General features: G+C 37.2%; 1 protein-coding gene across 3 annotated transcripts in view; it reads right to left on the reverse strand.

Moving 5' to 3' along the window:
• The window catches only part of HTT (huntingtin), a 79,864-nt gene that overhangs the window by 14,489 nt on the left and 45,540 nt on the right, over positions 1-19,835 (reverse strand). For all 3 annotated transcript variants that reach the window (XR_010361553.1, XM_064418815.1, XM_064418817.1), the window contains 17 exons: positions 19,206-19,444; positions 17,924-18,066; positions 14,909-15,116; positions 13,337-13,478; positions 11,898-12,077; positions 10,290-10,466; positions 9,707-9,783; positions 8,349-8,487; positions 6,741-6,863; positions 5,703-5,916; positions 5,353-5,498; positions 4,707-4,884; positions 4,328-4,420; positions 3,708-3,895; positions 2,961-3,087; positions 2,012-2,112; positions 9-163 (listed from right to left, as the gene is read on the reverse strand). Coding sequence is in view for 2 of the 3 variants with exons in the window: in XM_064418815.1 (XP_064274885.1) it covers positions 9-163; positions 2,012-2,112; positions 2,961-3,087; positions 3,708-3,895; positions 4,328-4,420; positions 4,707-4,884; positions 5,353-5,498; positions 5,703-5,916; positions 6,741-6,863; positions 8,349-8,487; positions 9,707-9,783; positions 10,290-10,466; positions 11,898-12,077; positions 13,337-13,478; positions 14,909-15,116; positions 17,924-18,066; positions 19,206-19,444 (2,630 nt within the window). In the remaining variant the exon portion in view is untranslated. The remainder of the gene's footprint in view (positions 1-8; positions 164-2,011; positions 2,113-2,960; positions 3,088-3,707; positions 3,896-4,327; positions 4,421-4,706; positions 4,885-5,352; positions 5,499-5,702; positions 5,917-6,740; positions 6,864-8,348; positions 8,488-9,706; positions 9,784-10,289; positions 10,467-11,897; positions 12,078-13,336; positions 13,479-14,908; positions 15,117-17,923; positions 18,067-19,205; positions 19,445-19,835) is intronic.

Consider the following 19,835-nt stretch of genomic DNA (forward strand, 5'->3'; position numbering starts at 1 on the left):
ACAAATACCTTGTGTCCAGAGCTTTTAAAGCTTTGTTGCGGGGCTGCTGCTCCAGGCAGCTAACTGCTGGATTGCCTGCAACAGGTATGGTCATTGCACTCAGCACCAGGGAGGTTATGGCTTGCACTGCCAGAACATTGATTTGGGTCCTCTCTGTATCTTCCTGTAAAATGAACTCACTGTAATTTGAATTGTTAAAAAAAATCCCAAAAGCTCTGAATATCAGTTTGATTAAATTATCATTAATAAGCCTGACACCTGTTCTTTTTCCCATCCAGAAATCTATGTGACATGAACAATGCACACAAAGCACTGACTGCAGCAGCAGCACATCCTTCCTTCTCATCAGTCGCTCTGCATGCACCCTTCTCTTGTCCCAACAGCATTAAAACCTCAAGATGTCCATTTCAGCACTTTTAAAAAAGTGTTTAGCCTCTTTCTTTGCAGCTACCCATTAGTTACTTGTTGAACCAAAGCAACAGACCACAAATGCATGGTCCTTTTTAGAAAATGTAAGATGGTAACCAATGTTCAACTTTCAAAATATTTTATTTTTATTTCAGAAAATGTTAATATACTGAAATTTACAACAGCGCTTAAAATATTTGCAATTTTGAATGTACTGGTCTGCCTTGGAAAGCAAGGGAGCAATATTATTCTTGTTCCACAAATACTCTCTACATGACAAATAAGGAACAACCAATGGCTAGATTGCCCTAAGTCTGACCCAACATGGCCATTATGCAGAAAACAGTTAAGTCAAGGTGTCCAAGCCTGTATAACTAACAAAAAATGCTAAACCAGGCAAGAGGGATGATGATTCCCTCTTCCTTTTTGCAGTCTGACACCTAGGAAGCAAGAGAAGCAAACCCCTTTTTCTGCCACTCAGGATCCACAGTTTGTCCTCTGAATTCTTCGAACTGCTTTAGGCTCTGCACCTACCATCAGGACCATGAACAAGCCTAGGGAAATATCCTTTCAGGTCAAAGAACTAGAACCCAGTAAAATCAGTTTGCTAGCAGGTTAAAGAGAGTTGAAGAAGGAAAACCTCATGATAGCCAAGCTCACTCTCATCTTGACTTTTCACAGAATCATCAAGGTTGGAAGAGACCTTCAGAAACCATTCAGTACAATCATTAATGCAGTACCACCACAATCACCCTCAGACCATGTCCCTAAGTGCCACATCCAGACCCCTACCGAATACTTTCAAAGACAGTGACTCCACCACCTCCCTGGAAAACTTATTCCAATGCCTAACCCCTCTTCCAGTGAAAATTCTTTTCCTAATCATCAATCTGAACCTCCCCTGGTGCAAATTAAGGAGTTCAGTTGAGGGATGGCAGGAAACACCAATCCCCACCTGGCTCCTTTGAGTTAGTTGTGGAGAGTGATGAGGATCCTCCTGAGCCTCCTCTTCCTGAGACTGAACAGCCTCAGCTCCCTCAGCCCCAGCCCCAGTTTTGTTGCTGTTCTTTGGAGAGAAATATTTGGTATAGGAATTGGTATATAAATACATATATTTTGGTATATAAATTAGACACAAATTCCGCTCTAAATTTCTTCAGCTCTGATCCCCAAATGCTCTCCACTGAATTTTAAACATTTACCTAATCTAGAAGCCCAGATATCCAATATACAGTCTACAAGTAGGAACAAGACACATCAACATGCATCTTCAGATCAATTAATTTCTAGTCAAGAATCTTACAAAAAAACCCCAAAAACTGTGTTGAGTAATGTACTAATAAAGAGTTGAAAAAGCTTCATTATTTTTTTTCCTCACTATTTGTATGCTTGTAGAGGCTCTAAGCCTCTATGCTCTAAGCCATACAAGCATCCACAGATGGATGTGTCAGAACTCACTAGGGTATGAGAAAAAGGAAATACAAAATAGAAAAAAAAATCCTTAGTGTTAGTCACTTCTTTTCTGCTCTACAGTTTTATTAACAGAAATACTTTTCCTGGTTTAAGTAAAATTTCATTTTAAAAATACAATGAATGACATTACCTCTTGCTGGTTCTCCTCCTGGTCCATGACAATGGGCTGAGTTACGAGCACACCAAGCAAAGTAGCCCAAGTCTCTTCAAACTGAGTACGGCTGATCCATCCTGTGGAAACACTCAGAGATAGCCATTTGTGTCTCAACACAAAGCTAAACAAGGAACAGCATTTAAAAAAGATATATTGTTTCCACAGATTTCGTTTCATACCACTTGCTATTCATTTTGGTGGTTTGTAATGGAACAGGCTTCCCAGGGAAGTGGTCACAGCACCAAGCCTTATAGATTTAAATAAGTGTCTGGACAGTACTCTCAGGCCCAGGGTGTGACTCCTGGGGATGGTGCTGGGCAGGGCCAGGAGCTGGGACTCCATGATCCTTGTGGGTCCCTTACAATTCAGCTTATTCTGTGATCTACTAGGTGTGGATGGGAATGGGAGAGAACAACACTGCAGCTTCTCTCCTTCAGCACCAAGAAGATGGAGAGAACTGGAAACACTGTGCTAAGACACTCTTAGAATGGTTTGGGTAGGAAGGACTTTTTCAGGATCTTCTACTCCAGCCCAAATATCTGATGTCTGAGTTGAAGGTAGGTTACAGAGGTATCTTACCACAGGACTTTATATATTGCATTAACAGAAAAAAGTGGGGGGAAAGCAAAATATTCTCAAACATACTGTCAAGAATATGCCCGAGAAAACAAATGGTCATTCTGCAACAGCACACTGAAATCTCCCTGAGCTGGAATAACTTTTGACTTTATTTCTATAATTCTCTTCATTGAACAAAATGTAAGAATTACTGCAGCACAATTACTAACCTGCTCTGAAATATTATCTGCCTTCCACATAAGCAACAAAAGTAAGCAAATGGTTTCAGATACAGTTATTCAGTAATTTCAAAACACAGGTAAATGCCCAATAAGAGCCAAGTGTATTCATTGAATTTTGTACATACCAAGTGTATTAATGCGATAGATGAACTCCTTAAAGATTTCCTTTTCTTGTAGAAATTCTACTGGGATTTCAGGAAAAACTGTGCCAAAGTCACCTGAAGGCTTTGGTGACCAGCCTAATTTCCAGACCTAAAGAAGTAAAATGAAAGTTTAATTATCCAAACCAAATCTATTATTTATATTACAGCTCTAAATACACAGGAACCATTCAAAGGCAACAAGACATCAGTAAATAAAAGCAGTTCACCAAACAGAAAAATACTCAAAGGAAGACAGAAATCTAACAAAACTTACATACAATGTATAGCATATTTCTAATTTTAGGGCTTTTTCGATCATACTTCCCACTGTAAATTAATGATCCAGTTTTATGGTCCAAGTTTATCTACAGAGGCAAGTAAGTTCTTGTCACATATTTCAGTTTAGAAGCTGTGCAGAAATTATGCTGCAATGGACTTTAAGGAAGACAGTTCACATACTAATGATACCTGAAAAAGCACACTGATAAATCAGAGAGGGGGCAAAAACGTTTCAACCAAAAAACTTATTATGTTTTCACATCCCCTCAAAAACAGAGTGCTGACAAACAGAGAAGTGGCCTTGCACATGTTGTTACTCAGTGTTCAAAAAGAAAAACTGATTGATCAAACTAGCTGAAGGTTGAAGAACTTCAGATGCAGCACCATGTTTGGTTTTCAAAGTTTTTCAACAACTTTTCAAGTCCTGAAAGCCAAGCATAATAAACATACCAAGGGAGGTACTCTGGTGTAGCTGTTCACTAGAGGCAGCCTTGCTAAACTGATGATGATGTTCTTGAGGACAGGAGTGAGAAATGCAGGGATGCTGCTGTTTCTTTTGTGCCCCAGTGACAAGACAGTCTGTAAGCATTCCACCATCTCAGCTATCATTTCACATGCTGCAATAATGTGTTTTGTTTCTTTGTTGGGAGAGAAAGAAATTCAGCTTTACAAATCCACTCAAAAGACAAATAATTTAAAAAGACGGAAACACAAAAAATTCTTAACGAAAGAGTATGTTAATTAAAAAGGACAAAACCACAATAAGGACATAAACAAAGAAATTTTTAAATTTTAAAATACCACACTTTAAAAAGCTCAGTCTGTAGCATGCTGCACAGCTAACATAATCCCCCCCCCAAAAAAATCTGCATTAATGTATAACTTTCTAGAAAAAACAACTCTACCTGTAAAAATATAGCAATCTATACTTAATAGATTTACCAACAGACATTTACCAAACACAAATAAGATGAACTTTCATTGTTAAAAATAATAGTAATGGAAATGGTACCAAACAATATTTCTTCAGTGAAAGTTTAGGGCAGAAGCAAAATCCACTGTTTACTTACTTTGTACATTTGAATCAATTTCCCCCTCACTTAAAGGTTTTGAAGTATTCTTTCTTTCAGGACTCAGAAGTTGATTACCAGGTTCCACAGCAACTGAATGGAAGAAAATATTTGAATGGAACAGCTATTACCTATTTCATATTCCATTTTTTAATCAACACCACGTAGTAGTCAAATGTTTGACATATCCAAGGCATTTGCCAAGTTCAAAAGTAAACACTAAATTTTAAATGGAAAATTAAAGTAGTAAAAACTAGATGTGTCAAACAAATTATTACTAAGGACTCAAAGGAAATATTCCAGATACACAGCATTTGATCACTGATGACTGGCAATCTATTAACAAAACTTTTTTCCTAGCTGATCAAACTGCACTCACCTGCTTCTATGATGAATCTAATGCAGTTAATTAAGGAGCAAGCATATGTCACATGAGCTGCAGAAGACAGCAAATTCCAAAGACTAGGCTGCTGTAGTGTCAGACAGCAACAATCCAGACCAGCTTGAAGATCTACACTTAATGGAATCTGGTCATGCACTAAATGCCATGATAGTGCCTGTACAAAAAGAGAAGCTCCCTATTAACAGCAAATTCTCAGAACAACTTCTAACCAAGGGTGACTTTTTTTTTAACTCAGCAAAATGTAAAGTATTAGTAGCAAATAATATTGGGGTTTTTTCCCCAAGAAAACACTATTTAAGTACAAGAAAATGATGACATTTATATAATGTTTATTAAGTGTCCCAAAAATCAGTGCAGGACCCATTCTCCCAAATGCCAGCATCAGTCAATCAACCTCTCCTTGTATAGGGGCTGTCCTTGTCCCACAACCCAAATCTGATTTACTAGCAAAGGTCAAACACAAAAAAAACCCGCCTAAAAACAAAAACCTAAGAAGCAATTTCTACAGTTAAGACAAAATAATTGCCCCAGTCAAACATTACTCAGTGGTGATCAGTTTAAGATAGAGTTGTTCCCTCTCCCAACATTTAATTATATCTTTAATTGTGGTGTAGTTTCTTACCTCTATTGACATCACTACGAATTTCAGAATATCACCCTCTTTGTCAGGAGGAACACGGAGACCAGCTGGTAGTTTTGAGAGTAACAACAAATACTGAGCCAGTGCACGACAAAGTGTCATCATAGACTGATACATCACCTCATCTCCTATAAAATAAGACTGGATGAAATCTAGCAGTTTGAATTTTTTTCCATTCAATAAATGATTTTCAGAACTATTTCATAAGCACTTTTATGCCAGGTATCTTGATTTTTTTTTTTTTAAATAGTAAGTTCATGTATTCACAAGACATCTGTAAAGTATCTTTGCAGAGGAGAGAATAAACTTTAAAAGATCATTATTTCTATTACCAAAGATATCGCTTAGTTTTTTCCAGTAGGCTGATGGCTCAGTTGGCAATAGTGGCTGAAAAACCTGGTGGGTGGCTGGAAGGTTTTGTACAGCAGCAGACACATGGTCCAGAGTTACCCTCCGAGCTGTTTCAAAGAGGCTGCTCTTCTGCTCCCTTGAGATCTCATTCATGCCAAGGCTTAAACAGGGTGCTAACAAGCTTAGGTTGAATTCCTGAAATCAAATAGGAGATTTTTAAAAATTGCTTTTAAAGTGAAACTAAGTATCTGGTGGTATTATTCTAACATACTAACATGGTAGTAAATTTACAGTTTATTGATTAACTTATTATTAGTACCTCTGTGGTGCAACAATATGGTTTAGCTCACACTAGCTCCAAATTTCAATTCCAACCAGCACCATATTGGAAAGGAAAATCAATATGCTTATTCCAGATTTTCAGGACAATGTGTGAATAAAGCTTAAGGATGATATATACATATACAAGGAATCTTCAAGTAATGAAGTATCTTTAGAAACAGCTTCCCCAGTATTACTTCTGCATACCAGTAGCAAATAATCATGGTGAGAATATGAACAAAAGACATTCTTAGATACAAGTTGCCCTTTTTTCCAGGTTTACTGTGGCCTGTTACTGTCTTACTGCAAGTCATCCAGCACAGATATTGAAGAGGTTACAGAAACAGCTGGCCTTGGAAGAAACTGTATGGCAAATCAAGATTATGTAAAACAACAAATTTGGATTTTTCTGATTGCAATGCATAAATAAACCTTTGCTTCCACTCTATTTATTCAACCTGTACTACTAGTAAGTTACTATCTGCAACATTGCTGGACAGATATCCACTGTTTTACACAAATATCTACTATTTTAGTTTCTAAAATTAAGTAAATTAGTATTATTGGTATATATTATCAGTGTTATACAAATTTGAAATGTTTACATTTAAGAATGTAAACACTTCAGAATGTAATCTATTAGTACTACCAATAGGAACACTTGAACTAATTTCATCCTCTTCCTCTGACAAAGTTACCTTGCTGGTCATGAAGGAGTTCAGGTCAGGCTGAGGAATCCTGTTTACCAGCTCTGCTCCTTCTAGAAGTGCTGAGTCAGACTTGATGCAACACTGTGACCGCACTAGTGACACATACCAGTCCTTCAATCATCAAAAAAGGACATTTATTACATACTCGTTTTCAGAAAACAACACAGAATATGGGGGCAGAGGGAGAACTGCTCATTAGCACTGAATGTCTAAGACATCTGTAGGCTACATTAATATAAAAAATAACCCCTCAAATTAAAAAGCAAAGAAAAAAAAAACTGGTGAATGGAAATGGAACATATTGAACTGGACCAACGGATGTTCAGTGACAACTTGTCTATTTCCATAAAGTCTGCACAGGAAATGAGGAAAAATTAATCTTAATATATGAGTGTAGGTACTTGTATTAGGATCCTAAACCTGACCAGACAATCTAGAAAAAAAAGTATGGAATACTCAGTAGTCACACAAATATAACAGGAATTAGAGAGAAACCAATACTATAACCAAGGAAGAAAACTCTACAAATATTTTTTTTTTTTTTTCAAATATTCAAATAGTTTTGCTGAATTTAATAACACAACTAAACCTGTCAGAGTTCAAGGAGCATCTGGACAATGCTATTAGTCATAGGATTTATTTTTAGGTAGCCCTGACAGAAGCAGGGATTTGGACTCATTGATCCTTACAAGTCCCTTCCACTGTAAGATATTCTATGATTCTGTGAACCATGCAGAAGTTGTGGGGGGAGCATACAAAAACTACTTTTGTTTAGAATTTACAGTGACAGACAAGGAGATTTTTGGGGCAATTTGAAGACAAAGCTATGGGTAAATGGTTTCTGGGCACAGCATTTTCTCCTGCTGCCCAAGTAGGTCTCAACATCCCCCCTAAGCCAGTGACTGCTCAGACTCATCCCAACTATCAGCTAATCAAATAATTTTTGCCACCTCAGTTACATAAGTTTACTATTACTGTGTATCACTATAGAACATTGAGGGATGAAAAGGAGAAATTATTTGTACCATGGGACAAACTAGAAAAAAGGGAGGCACAGAAGGCCCCAAGACTTGCTCTTAGCCTTCCACTTCACTTGGAAATAAACACGTCTAAGTTCATGAAAGACAGAAACACTTCAATATTCTTGATTGTTCTCTGAAAGTAATTTAAAGCTGAGAAGGAAAAACTGAACAAGCAATGTTTAATTTCCAAGAGGCAGCCAACAACTTTCAGCAAATGAATAAAACTAATACTGTAGTAAAACACATCAAGAAAACAAGATTATTTATCTGTCTCTATTGAACTGTATATAAATGTTTCCATTAAAGCTGAGCAAAGAAACCAAACTTGGTAAATTTTTCACAGCACTGTCAATACAACAAACATCTATGTTTGTGCTAATCATCCATCCTAAGGGATGTTCAACAGTCAGCCAACACACATGAAACTAATCACTGATCTATATTTGAGATACAATCTGACAATCCTGAGAGCATTAACTGCACAGTAAAAATAAGCTGCATTTAAATATTTTGTAAAGAATAAAGCTCGTTTATAGCCAAGGCACTTCTAGTGACTCTCTAAACATAATCTTACTTTGTCTAGAACTACATTCTCTAAAGGTGGTTGGTCTTCTCCATCTAGTGGGTGTGAGGTGACCAGAGGTGAGGGACTGGTTGTGTCTGGTGCTACCATGAGACGAAACCTATCCAGGAGTGAGTAGAGTCTTTGGTGCCTGAAAACAGAAGAACACATCAGCAGAGGGCTATCTTAGCTCTGTAAATCATTTAAAAATAAATCCTGTTTTAAATTTAAAAAGACATCCAGTGACTCAGTTCCAATCCTAGGACAAAAAAGCACTATGCTTTTTTGATGCAAACTTTCTTCAGGTATCAGAGGCCAAAATTAATTAACTCAGCACCACCAACAAATAAAGATTTAAATTTAATTTAGCATTAAAATTAGTGATATACCTAAGCTTAAAATACAGCTTTCTTTATCCAGCACATCTTTTAAATGAGTAAGGAGAGTCAAAGTTAGTGTAATGATTATTTGACTGCAAATAACATTTTAACAGATGCTAATCAATAATTCACTAAAATTATACTTCTATTAAAAAAAAATTATCCCTCACTGTACTAAAAACTCGTTTCCAGATTTGTGTCAGAGATTTTTTTTTGATACAGGTTTTTTTTGTGTTTCTTTTTAAATTCCACTACTGCTATCAAGAACTTGTACAAAGTAATTTTATTTTTTTTTTTTTATTAAATTGAACATTACCTGGGTAGGCACATTACTATTGATCTACTGCAGTCTCACATTTCAGGTTCTTTCCCCTACTTATTTCAGTCAACAGATATTAACCTCAAACAGCAATGACAAGAGGAGTAAATAAGGATCTTTCCAACATCAAATAGAAGTTTTTTTTTAAAAATTAGTAATTTGCTCCTTTTCATACAAGCAGTTTAAACAGCCAGAAGACTAAACAGTTAAAACTTTTAACACAGCTGTCTGGGAGAAAAAAAACAAAAAGAAAACCAAACTAAAAGAACCCCAAGCCCACTTAGCTTGAACTGACAATATTTTGCGAGTTTGAGGAAAATAAAGTTCACTTTAGTAAAACAGATTTTGTCAAGAAATTAATTAGCAGCTGCCATCTCTCAAAAGGTAAATACTGAGTGGGATGCAGGAAAGAGAATTTGAAGCAACCTTCTAGAGCTTGCTTCAGTTCTTAAGTAGTTCTCACTGAAAATTCAACACAGCCAGCACAACTGCACCTTGGGCCAGAACATGCCAGCATCCTATGAGAGGCTTTAATCCCAGTTTACTCCCAAAAACAACCCACTATCTGACCTCTAGGAAAAAAGCCAAGATGTGGGAAAACAGAGTGAACACGATCTGTATTACAACACTACTTAGTTTTACATTTTAATGGCATTGTTGGTATTATTTACCTTGCTGCTAATCCACTGTTTTGAAGGTACTCCTGAATTCTATCCAGTTCTTCAACTGGTAACTGAGCAATGCTGTTCTATATGAAAAAAATCACAAGAATTTTACAGGACAGATATATGTAAAATCCCCAAAAATACTTTTACCAGATCAACAAAGTTACAGGCAGATAAAGTGAAATAAAGTAAACATCCACATATGTTACCATAGGACACACAATGTGAACACGCTGCTGTTCTCAAGGAAAAAAAGGGAAGTTGATTTTCTGACTCCCACATTTACAGATTTCCAAAAGTGACAGTGGTGGAGGGTGAAAGCGCCACCTCTCCAATGACACTGGATAAACCAACAGTCCATCAAATTTCTCCTACTCTATAAACGAATGCAAACCAATAATTTATTTACAGAGAGTGTGTGAGAAAGTTTGCTACAAGAACGCAAACATCAGAAGGCTTAGAAAACCTTAAAAAATCAGGGCGACACACGTATCTATACACAAAATAAAAATACGCCAAATGAAATCACTTGATCATATTTTGATGTCACTGCTCTTGACCACACTGGGGGCACCTGGGTGCTGTGTACCTGCAGGGTGGCTGCCAGCAGCATCTCCACGCGGCGGCAGGCCAGGGTGTCCACCATGCGGGCCAGCACGCGGAAGGGAGTGCACAGCAGCTTGTCCACGTACAGGGTCAGCACGGCCCCGGACTGGCTCAGGTGGATTCCCTCCAAGCACTGCAAGGTCTTCTTCAGGGTTGTGGGCTATGTGTTCAAACAGCACGGAACAGAGAAACAAGACAAAAAATTTACAATCAATTTGGAATACAAAGATCTTAAAGGGAAAGACGCTCAGAAAAAACTATAGCAGAAAACTACCGATCAATATAATCACCTCTGTGTCAATGAGCTATTGGGTCATTTAATTAAAAACAACACTAAGTTGTTTGATGTGTAACTGTAAAAACACACAAGAGTAATCAAAACATAGGAAGCAAAACTTTTAGGGGAAAAAAGCTAAAATTTAGGTGAAATTGCAAAAAGCTTTGAACAGAGTGAGAAGCTTCAACTCTTTTCTGGAGGAAGGCAGAACATGTGCATAGTCAATGCACAATGTGACAATGCAGAAAACCAGACAATTCCTGGGGGGTTTTCTGAGCATTTGTTAAGAAACAGCAGTAGCAACTCAGGATTAAAAGGGTATGCAAATAATTTTTTAAATTTTTTTTTAATGTAAGCACCAATGCAGCACTAATATTCTAAAGGGAGAAATACAGAGACAAACTAGTTTTACTCATGAAACCAGTCCTGGTTTAGAACAGTCTGTTAATATCAGCTGTTTTAATTTTACTGTCTTTCCTGATAATCACCAAGCATTTCACACAGACTACATCTTCCATTAAAACATATTCAGTTTAGTTCATTCTGCTGATTCTCAGCCAATAAAGCCCAGACTAATATCACATAACTTTAAAGCTGCCCTAGATTTGCGCAGAGACAATGGAAAGAGATAGGAAACAGCACTGAAGCAACTCAGGGAGCAGGTGGCACAATTATCTCTAGATTATAATCATATTAATCACAATTATCTCTAGAGAAAGTCCAGCAAATGAAATTTCCCATGATTATGAGAGATGCATACAACCTTACATCCCTACAAAACATCATCAACTCCTTTTAATTTGAAAACTAAAATAATCAACAGAAATAATACCCTGAATTTCTCAGTGATTTTCCCACACCAAGTGGCTACAACTTTCAGAACAGATCCATGGGGAAGGCATGAGCTCACAAATAATTTTCATATTATCAGGGCCTATGAAGATGGACTGGTTCCTACTCCTGCCTCTGTAGTTAGTTTGCTATTTATACTATTAAGGCATTTAAATCGAAGTTGAAAGTTACAGCTTTAATTTATCCATTAGATATTGATTATGTGGGAAAATATCCATTAAGGAAGAAAAGAATCTTAACCATCTCCACCTGAATTCATAGATTTGATGGACTGGAACACATCTAATGCTGAAGTTACTAATATAAGGTTCGCTGCTTGCATTTTTAAGTAAGTGACTTTAAAATAAAATTAGAAGTTGATAAATGACCCAGAAATGTCAAACTTTGCATACTTATCAGTTAAACCTTATGCTGACATGAAGTGCCTTTATTCTTTACGAGAAGTCAAAAAGTTAAACTTACAGCTGCAAGATTCTCACAGCGTGACTGAATGGCCTGGATGAAGAGACCACTGGCTGCTGAATTCCTGTGAATGGCACTGATAAAATCTTGTACTGGAGGCTCATGGGACAGATTAATCAAATCTTGAACATGATTTACAATCAGCCAGGTCAAGTGTTCTGAATCATGTAGATTTTGACACTAAAGAGGAAAAAATTAAAATTTGATTGCAGTAATTAAAATTAAGACTTTAATTACTAAACATGACACAACATGAAACCTCTCATATATAATTCTGGTAGATATTTTGAAATAATGGCATAGAGTGTCTGTATCTTAATACCACCATCATTATTTTTACAAGATAGATTTTCCAAATGTTTTGCTCTTGTTGCAAATTAAGGTATTTGCCATGTGCATGCAGAACATGCAGCTTATTTTTCTAAAAACAATAAAAAACAGGTTAGAAACAAGTAAATTGAGAAGGTTGATTCAAAGATGCTGCTTTTAATGAAATGGGTTTGAAATAAACATACACACAGAATTGTCTTGCAAAATGTGATTTTCATCTAAGCTTCTTTAAGATTTCTTATTACTACTGGCCTTTAACACAAAATGAAGAATTTCTGGAAAGCAAATCCAAAGAGATCTGTCAATAATTAATGTCAAACCCCTAAAGGTTTGTGTATATAAACAAGCAGTGGAACACAAGACGAAGATATCTGTAGAGTTAACCAGGCAATGCTGAGAGCTTGTACAGTACCTCAGTAAAGAGGTTTTTGGAGGATTTTACCTTGGACGACCTCTAATCTGACTCTAGTGACTGTCCATTACTACTTGAAGTGCTTCCTAAACAAAGCTTTCTGTTCAGTTGAACCTGAAAGGAATGCAGTTTCCTTACCTCAAAACTGATGTGAGCTGCAAAGCCAAGTGCAATACCTCCTACAACTGAAAATTCACTTCAAAAGTTCCCAGTGAACTATAAAACTCTAATATTGAAGCAGCAAAAGGCCAAAGCCACAGAAATTGTTCTCACTGAAGAACCAAAATGGAAGTTAAAATGTTAATGTAAAACCTCTTTGCTTACATTGTAGGGATGGAAATTTGTTGTCTCCTGGACACCGTGCGCTGCTACTGATGTTGGGAAGTCTGGAACTACGTAGTGTGCTCCAAACACCTCCCAAGTAAGGGATGTGATAGCCAGAAGGTAATTCTATTGCCCACCAGATAAACTTCACAAGTCAAGAGAACTCACAGTTCAGAACAGAAAACAATGCCAAATGAGGTCATATCTAAGCTTACAGAAGCACGATCTGAAAATAAAATTACTAGTTTCACAGATCTTCATTTTTCACTTAACACACTTCACTTTTCAGTTAACACATATCAGTAATAAATGACTGTCAGCATCCTAAAATAACTCAAAACTGTAGTTATAAAAGTCACAATTCAAAACTCACAACATAGTCACAGAAGAGAATGAGTGCTCCTCTTCTCACTATCTCACGATTGCACATGCCACGCTTAGATTCCAGGTCGGATTCATCACTGTCTCCAGATATATGAGGGCTAAGCAATTTAGTAGTAGAAAGGCTGTGTCGCCTGCAAAAAGTACATTGTATGTTGTTACTATTTTCTTGGTATGGCTACTGAAACATGAACAACCAAAGTGCTTGGAGTATCCTACCAATGTCCTTATATGACACCCCCTTCCCTGTAAATTTCATTCAGAAGTGTCAAAAGTAGACACTTTGCTTTCCATCAGATCTTTATTTTTTAACAACTGCAGCATTGCTTATTACTTTTTCAGACAGTCTAAAGAATTAAATCACTTATTTATAAGAAAAACACATGCTGTTCCATCACTGGTAGAATAATAGAACCTAATACTGTATTTTCTTCTCAAACCAAACCACTGCTCCTGAGCACTTAGTCTAGTGTCAGATTAAAAGTGATGCCCAACCCAGAAAAGAGATGATACTGGTAAAAAAAAAACAAGTATTGCTATTTTAGTTCATAGAATCATCAAATCCAACCTTTAACCTAGCACCACATCATGGCTCACCACTAAGCCACATGCTGAAGTGCCACATCCACACACCTTCTCAACATTCCCAGGGATGGTGATTCCACCTTTCCCAAAGCTGCCCTGCTTTGCTCATAATCCTGGTAATTCCATGTTTCCACAAATCAGAATAATATATTTTCAATACATAAGGTTGAGCTGAAGCAAGAATCTCACATTTGTCAAAGTACTGATGCACTTCAGGTGGAGAGCAAGATGAGACTGCCCAACACTCACTGCACAAGCACCAGAGATGTCCCTCAAGTCACTTGTTCACCTCCCTCTAGAGTTAACACAGAGGAATACCCATCCTCACAGGAGGTCCCTTCCTTATCCACCGAGGACAATTATTCCAATGCATGACAGGTGGGATAAACTAACTTCAGACCAAGAGAATACCCATTTTAGAACCCTCCAAATTTCAGACAACTAGTGATAAGTGAGGTTATTACAGTGCTTGATGCTAATGAACCAGCAGGGTGCTAACACCATGTTTTGACAGCATTTAGCAACAGACCAGACCCACTGTAGCTACAGTTATATGATCAGACTGTATTACCACAAACACAAGTGTCCATCTTCTCCACTGGCTGGCTATTTCCTAGAAAGTGAAGTATGAGGTCTCCATATAAACATGAAACACTGAGTATTTTGCTATAGTTATTTCCATAGTTTCAATAAAAAGTAGTACAAAGATGAAGTTTTCTTGCCTTAGAAGTGGAGAGATTACCTGGCAGTTCTTCTGAGGAGCAACTGAGTGCAGGACACATTTCCTTAGTTTGGAAGTCACACCAATATCAGAACAGACAATATGTACACACATAAAGTAAATGCAGAACTACATTTCATAATCCAAGCAGCACCATTCAATGACAGGCTTGGAAGAAAGCAGCTGGATTGTTTCAATATGATTTTAGAAAATATAATTATATGAAACACACTACTAGGGAGCAAACCCAAAACTTACTTTGGGGTTTGATGCACTTCTGACCACCAGTTGTAGTTGGTATAATTGACAAGAAGCAAGATGTGACACCAGAGGAGAACTAAAGAAGGATGAGTGGGAATCATGGACTGAACAAGATCACTCAGACTCTCAAGTGTATAGAAACTACCATCAGATCCATCTCCTGTAAAAAGTCGGGTGGCTGCAGCTGTGATTCTTCTAAACATCCCTGAAAACAATAAAACCATGTTAGAGTAACAAAGCTCTAGTCTGAATTCTGAAGTTTTAAAATTATTCAGGGTAGAATTCCTGCAAGAAAGGTAAATTTGAAGCAGTTTTACAAATTTAAGTGATGAAGTTTGCCCTAGGGCAGTGTGTAAACCAGAAATTGCCAGCTCTCAGATTCAATAAATAATGTTTTGATAGGTTTCATGACAATTATCATTAATCAGATACATGAAAACCTTCATTCAACTTAAAACTGTCACCTGTGGACCAGGGTTAGTTAGTTTGTTTGTAAATTAAAAACACAGATATTCTACTTAAGAACCATGAGGTAACTACCACTCTGCATGTTAAGGAAGAACACCTATGAGTATCGTGTTTCAGAGGATGGCTTTCCAAACACATTTAGTTGAAACTAAATTTATTCTCTTTCATCCAGTTTCTAAAGTGCAAAAATTACGTATTTCTGCCATTACTGTGAAAATAGAACACTCAGCAAAAAAGCAGAATTTTGCTTTCTGAATTACTGATTCTGTGTTTGTATGCCAAAACAAAGGTTTGGGAAAAAAGAAATTAGAAAATGGTGGGAAAACAAGGAAGGTTGGCTAAAGGTACAGGACTTTGAGTTTCTATGTGAAGATAAGACCAGGGGGCAAAAAAAATTTCTTCAGAGTCAGTTAGGAACCAAGAGCTAATCAGAATAATGAAGGAAATCTGCAGTGTTACTTGCTTTCCTTGCCAGACATAGAGAAGAATGAAGCTGTAAATTCCACAGCCATGTGGACCAATTTAAGCTGCCCCCAGGACTGACAAACACACAATGTAAATAGCAAAGAATGGGGAAAAGAGCTGAGTCTCAAATCTCTGGTTCCACTTATTAGCAAAGCCCCATTCCAGCTCCCTGCATTTGCAGAAACTACACCATCTAGTGCCTTCCTACAGGCATAAAAACCATTGCATGCTCATCTTTCTATTTTGTCCATGCCTTTTGTTTCTAACTTCAAAGGAACAGATTGAGAATGTTCACTTATAATCTAGCAGCTTCCTACAGCTGGAAACACAGGAATCAGCAATGCTCACATTTTGAAATACTGCAATGGGTGAGAAGACAAAACATCCAAGCAGAACTGTGGTTAGAAATTACAAAATACAGCCTATGTTTCCACACACAAATTGCTGTAAGCTACACCCATAGTTAGGAGAATATAACTTAAAGAGAAAATAATTATGGAGGTTCTAACTGAACAAAAGAAAAGCATTAGAAATTCAGGCAGTTAGTTAATCCTCAACCTAAATAAATATGTTATGACATGAAAATACAGCCCAGACGTCTGAACAACTTTTCTTTTACTCTGTTACACCATACTGGTACTAGTGATAGTAATATACCTGAAGTTATTTGTAGTTTTACATTAAATTAATTCTAGAGATCATCCAATCCACATATCTCAGTGCTCTGCATGAGTATTTTAATATTTAATTTTAATTTTGCATGAAAATTTCTACATAATTCCTGGCAAGACTCCCAGTGCACCCTGGAAGCCAGTCACAGCAGCAGAACTAGCTGAGCCTTCCTTTCAATTATCCCCAGCCTCCACTGTGGAAGAACCCACTGCCCCAATTTCAAACACCAGCCTCATTTTCTGATTTCCTTGCTCCTCGCTTGACACCATTTAATCATTTTATTCCAAAACACCCTGGTATAAGTTACTCGTTATAATATTTGATTCAAATATTTCTCCTAAACATAGATGAATATATAATTAAAACACATACTATTATAATTAGATAATTTAATATCATAAAATAGTATAGAAATGTATTAAAATTATTACTGTAACAGACACATGGGAAGAGAACTGTCACTCTGTTTGCCCAGAGTTCTGCCCCCTAAAGAGCACCTAAAACAAAGATTAATTTTGTGTTTCCTCACACGCACTCCTGGAGCCTTTGCACCAAGAACCTCAGTTTGGAGGACTCCCCATTTTACAGACCAAGGCAACAGAACAGAGTTCCTTGTCCCATGTCCCCAAGGAAGCCTATGAAGAACCAGGGACTTGTGCCAAGACCTTTTAAATTGCAGACAACTAAGAGTAAACCAAGGTTGCATTTCAGCTGCAAGCTGAAAATGAGAAGGCAAAAAGGGCAGTTATAGCAAGAAAGGATAAAATAAAGGCATGATAGTACCACTACTCATAAAATAAGACTAAATCAAGCTATGAACTACAGAAGTACCAAAGGGGTAGATATTGGGTATCCAACAGAAGAAACTTAAGAGAAAATTTCCAAACCTGAAGAAAGGAACTCAAGACCAGCAAGCTGGAAAATTGCCACCTTTCCTGGTTTTCTGGGGTGGTTTTTTCTTTGGTTTGTTGGGGGTTTTTTTTGCTTGCTTTATATATTTTTATTAATTATGGCAAAAGCCAGGAACCTTCCTTGTCAGGAGTCTGAGCTAGTGGTCTATGACTCAGTATCTCAAACTGGACATACCAACCAGCCTCCAAAGGAGGTAAAACATGAGAAATACAGTCACAAATTTGGAATGCTTTGTGCTTTTTGGACTGAAAAATTTTAGACAGTTACAAGGAGAGACGCAGAGTCACTAATTACATTTTGTTCTACAAAGACTAAAGAAATGTGCAAAATGTGCCCTGCATGCATAAGCATTGTTAAGTTCTCTACATGGAGTAAGATACAACATCTTTAGCATTTACATATTCCTTCTCAGTAATTCAATGCATTTATGAGTTGTCTTGGAACTTAAAAAGCCTAGCACTGCATGCTATGACTGGGCAACATTTCAAGTATTACCTGATTTGAAGATATGTATTAAGCACATAAGCAGCGTGCCCAGCTCCTGGCAGTAGAAAGTGTGTTGCTGCTCATTCATGTCCACTTTTAATTGCTTGGTGACGATATCTTCCAGTAGAATGCCAACCAGCTGTAGTAAGAATCTTGAAAGAAACACATATACAATTAATAGGAAAATTATCAATCTTTCAGAAAAAGATGAGGTTAGCCTATGGGACTTTGGTTTGAAAAATAAAACATGAAGTTCCTTTCCCTCTATCCTAAATAACATACTAAATAAAATGCTACAGAACAGGTTAACCTAAAACAAACAGGATGCTATATGATCATGAGCACGTCAATAATTACATACTAAATTCAGATTCTCTCTCATCACCTACAGTCACATTAGCATTGGCCCAACTCACTCACAAAGCAAATATTCAGAATGCTGTGGTGTCTTCATAGTGATTTGCTAAAAGCAATAGAGCTAAATCAAACTAAAACCAATCTATGACAGTCACCACAGCTCAGCTGAGCAGGGGTAATTCAGCAAGTCACAGTAATTCACCTGTTTACCTCACCTCATCTATCCATACTCTACTACACAGGTTCTTTATCAAACCTCCAGCTGGGACAATGTGGTGTCAAAAGAAGCACCAAAAGAGGGTATTTGAGAAAGCCACCCTTGCTTCTGGCCATAACCACAACTCCATTACTTACATCACTGCTGTTGGACATAAGGTCACAGTATGGGTGTCCAGAAAACCCTCTTCCCTCTATCCACAGCCCTCAGAGTGAGCTGAATGACATCAAACAGCATTCTATTCCTATCAGGAGTTCCCTATGTCAGTAAAATATTATTTTCTTAAACAAACAGCTATTTCTAATGCTTTCCACCACATTAAAACATAATGCCTTAATGACAAACATTATGTCAACATAATACTGCTGCTATCTCTCCATGCTTCTTTTGCCTGAAGTATATCACTGTCCAAGGACATCAGCATGGGAAACCAACTAAACAAAGCTAGGTTTTAAAAAAAAGAGAAAAAGAACAGAACTAACTCAATAGACTTGAATCTCGCTGCTGCCAAGTTTCTAATACAGAACCTGGGCTTCCACCTAAAGGGATGTTTCATCATTCAGTCCCCATTCAGTCCTCCACACACACTTGCCCCATGTCAACTTATTAACTTATTGATTCCACTTAGAAGTTTTATATGTGTTAAATACTGCCCAGTGTACTTGTGATTTCTCAGAACTATTTACCTTTCCCCAGGTTATTCAAAAGACAGTGTACCTGGAAAATGTCTCTTCAGGTGGGTATTTCACCTGTTTGACCTCAGTGCGATCCTCTGGTGTGGACATGTTATTTTCTCCACATCTCAGTCTGTTGATTGCTTGACATGAAATCAAATACGGTGAGAAGGAAAGCTCTTGTATACGGGATAGGACGATGTCTTCTGTTGACTGTGAAATCAGAACTCTAAGGATAGCTAAAATTCCAGAAATCCACAGCTGGACAGTGCTCACTGATGCCTAACACAAACACAGAAATACAGAAGACTGAATACTTTTGAAGTTAAATGACACAACATAGAAAGGCATTTACAAATGAGCATTTTCATTAACTTGTGAAAAATCAGACCCTTTTGAGAACGGAGCAAACCAGAAATAAATTCCAAGTTCGTATCTTACAAAACGCTATTCCTGTGGTAACTGTCAAGCTCATATTCACTGGTAAACAATCTCTCAGCTACAAAAGCATTACTAATACTTATATTAAAAAAATGTAATTTACCTATTAAATTTTATTCTATTTTATTGTAACAGTACCTTCCTTTACATTCCTGATCCTCAACATACAAAATGAAGGAAAGTAATTCATAAGCAGAACACTCCTGTATCAAGTACTCCCAGCTGGTAAATC

Source organism: Passer domesticus, chromosome 4, assembly GCF_036417665.1.
Source record: "Passer domesticus isolate bPasDom1 chromosome 4, bPasDom1.hap1, whole genome shotgun sequence".
In the NCBI taxonomy this organism is placed as follows: Eukaryota; Metazoa; Chordata; class Aves; order Passeriformes; family Passeridae; genus Passer; species Passer domesticus.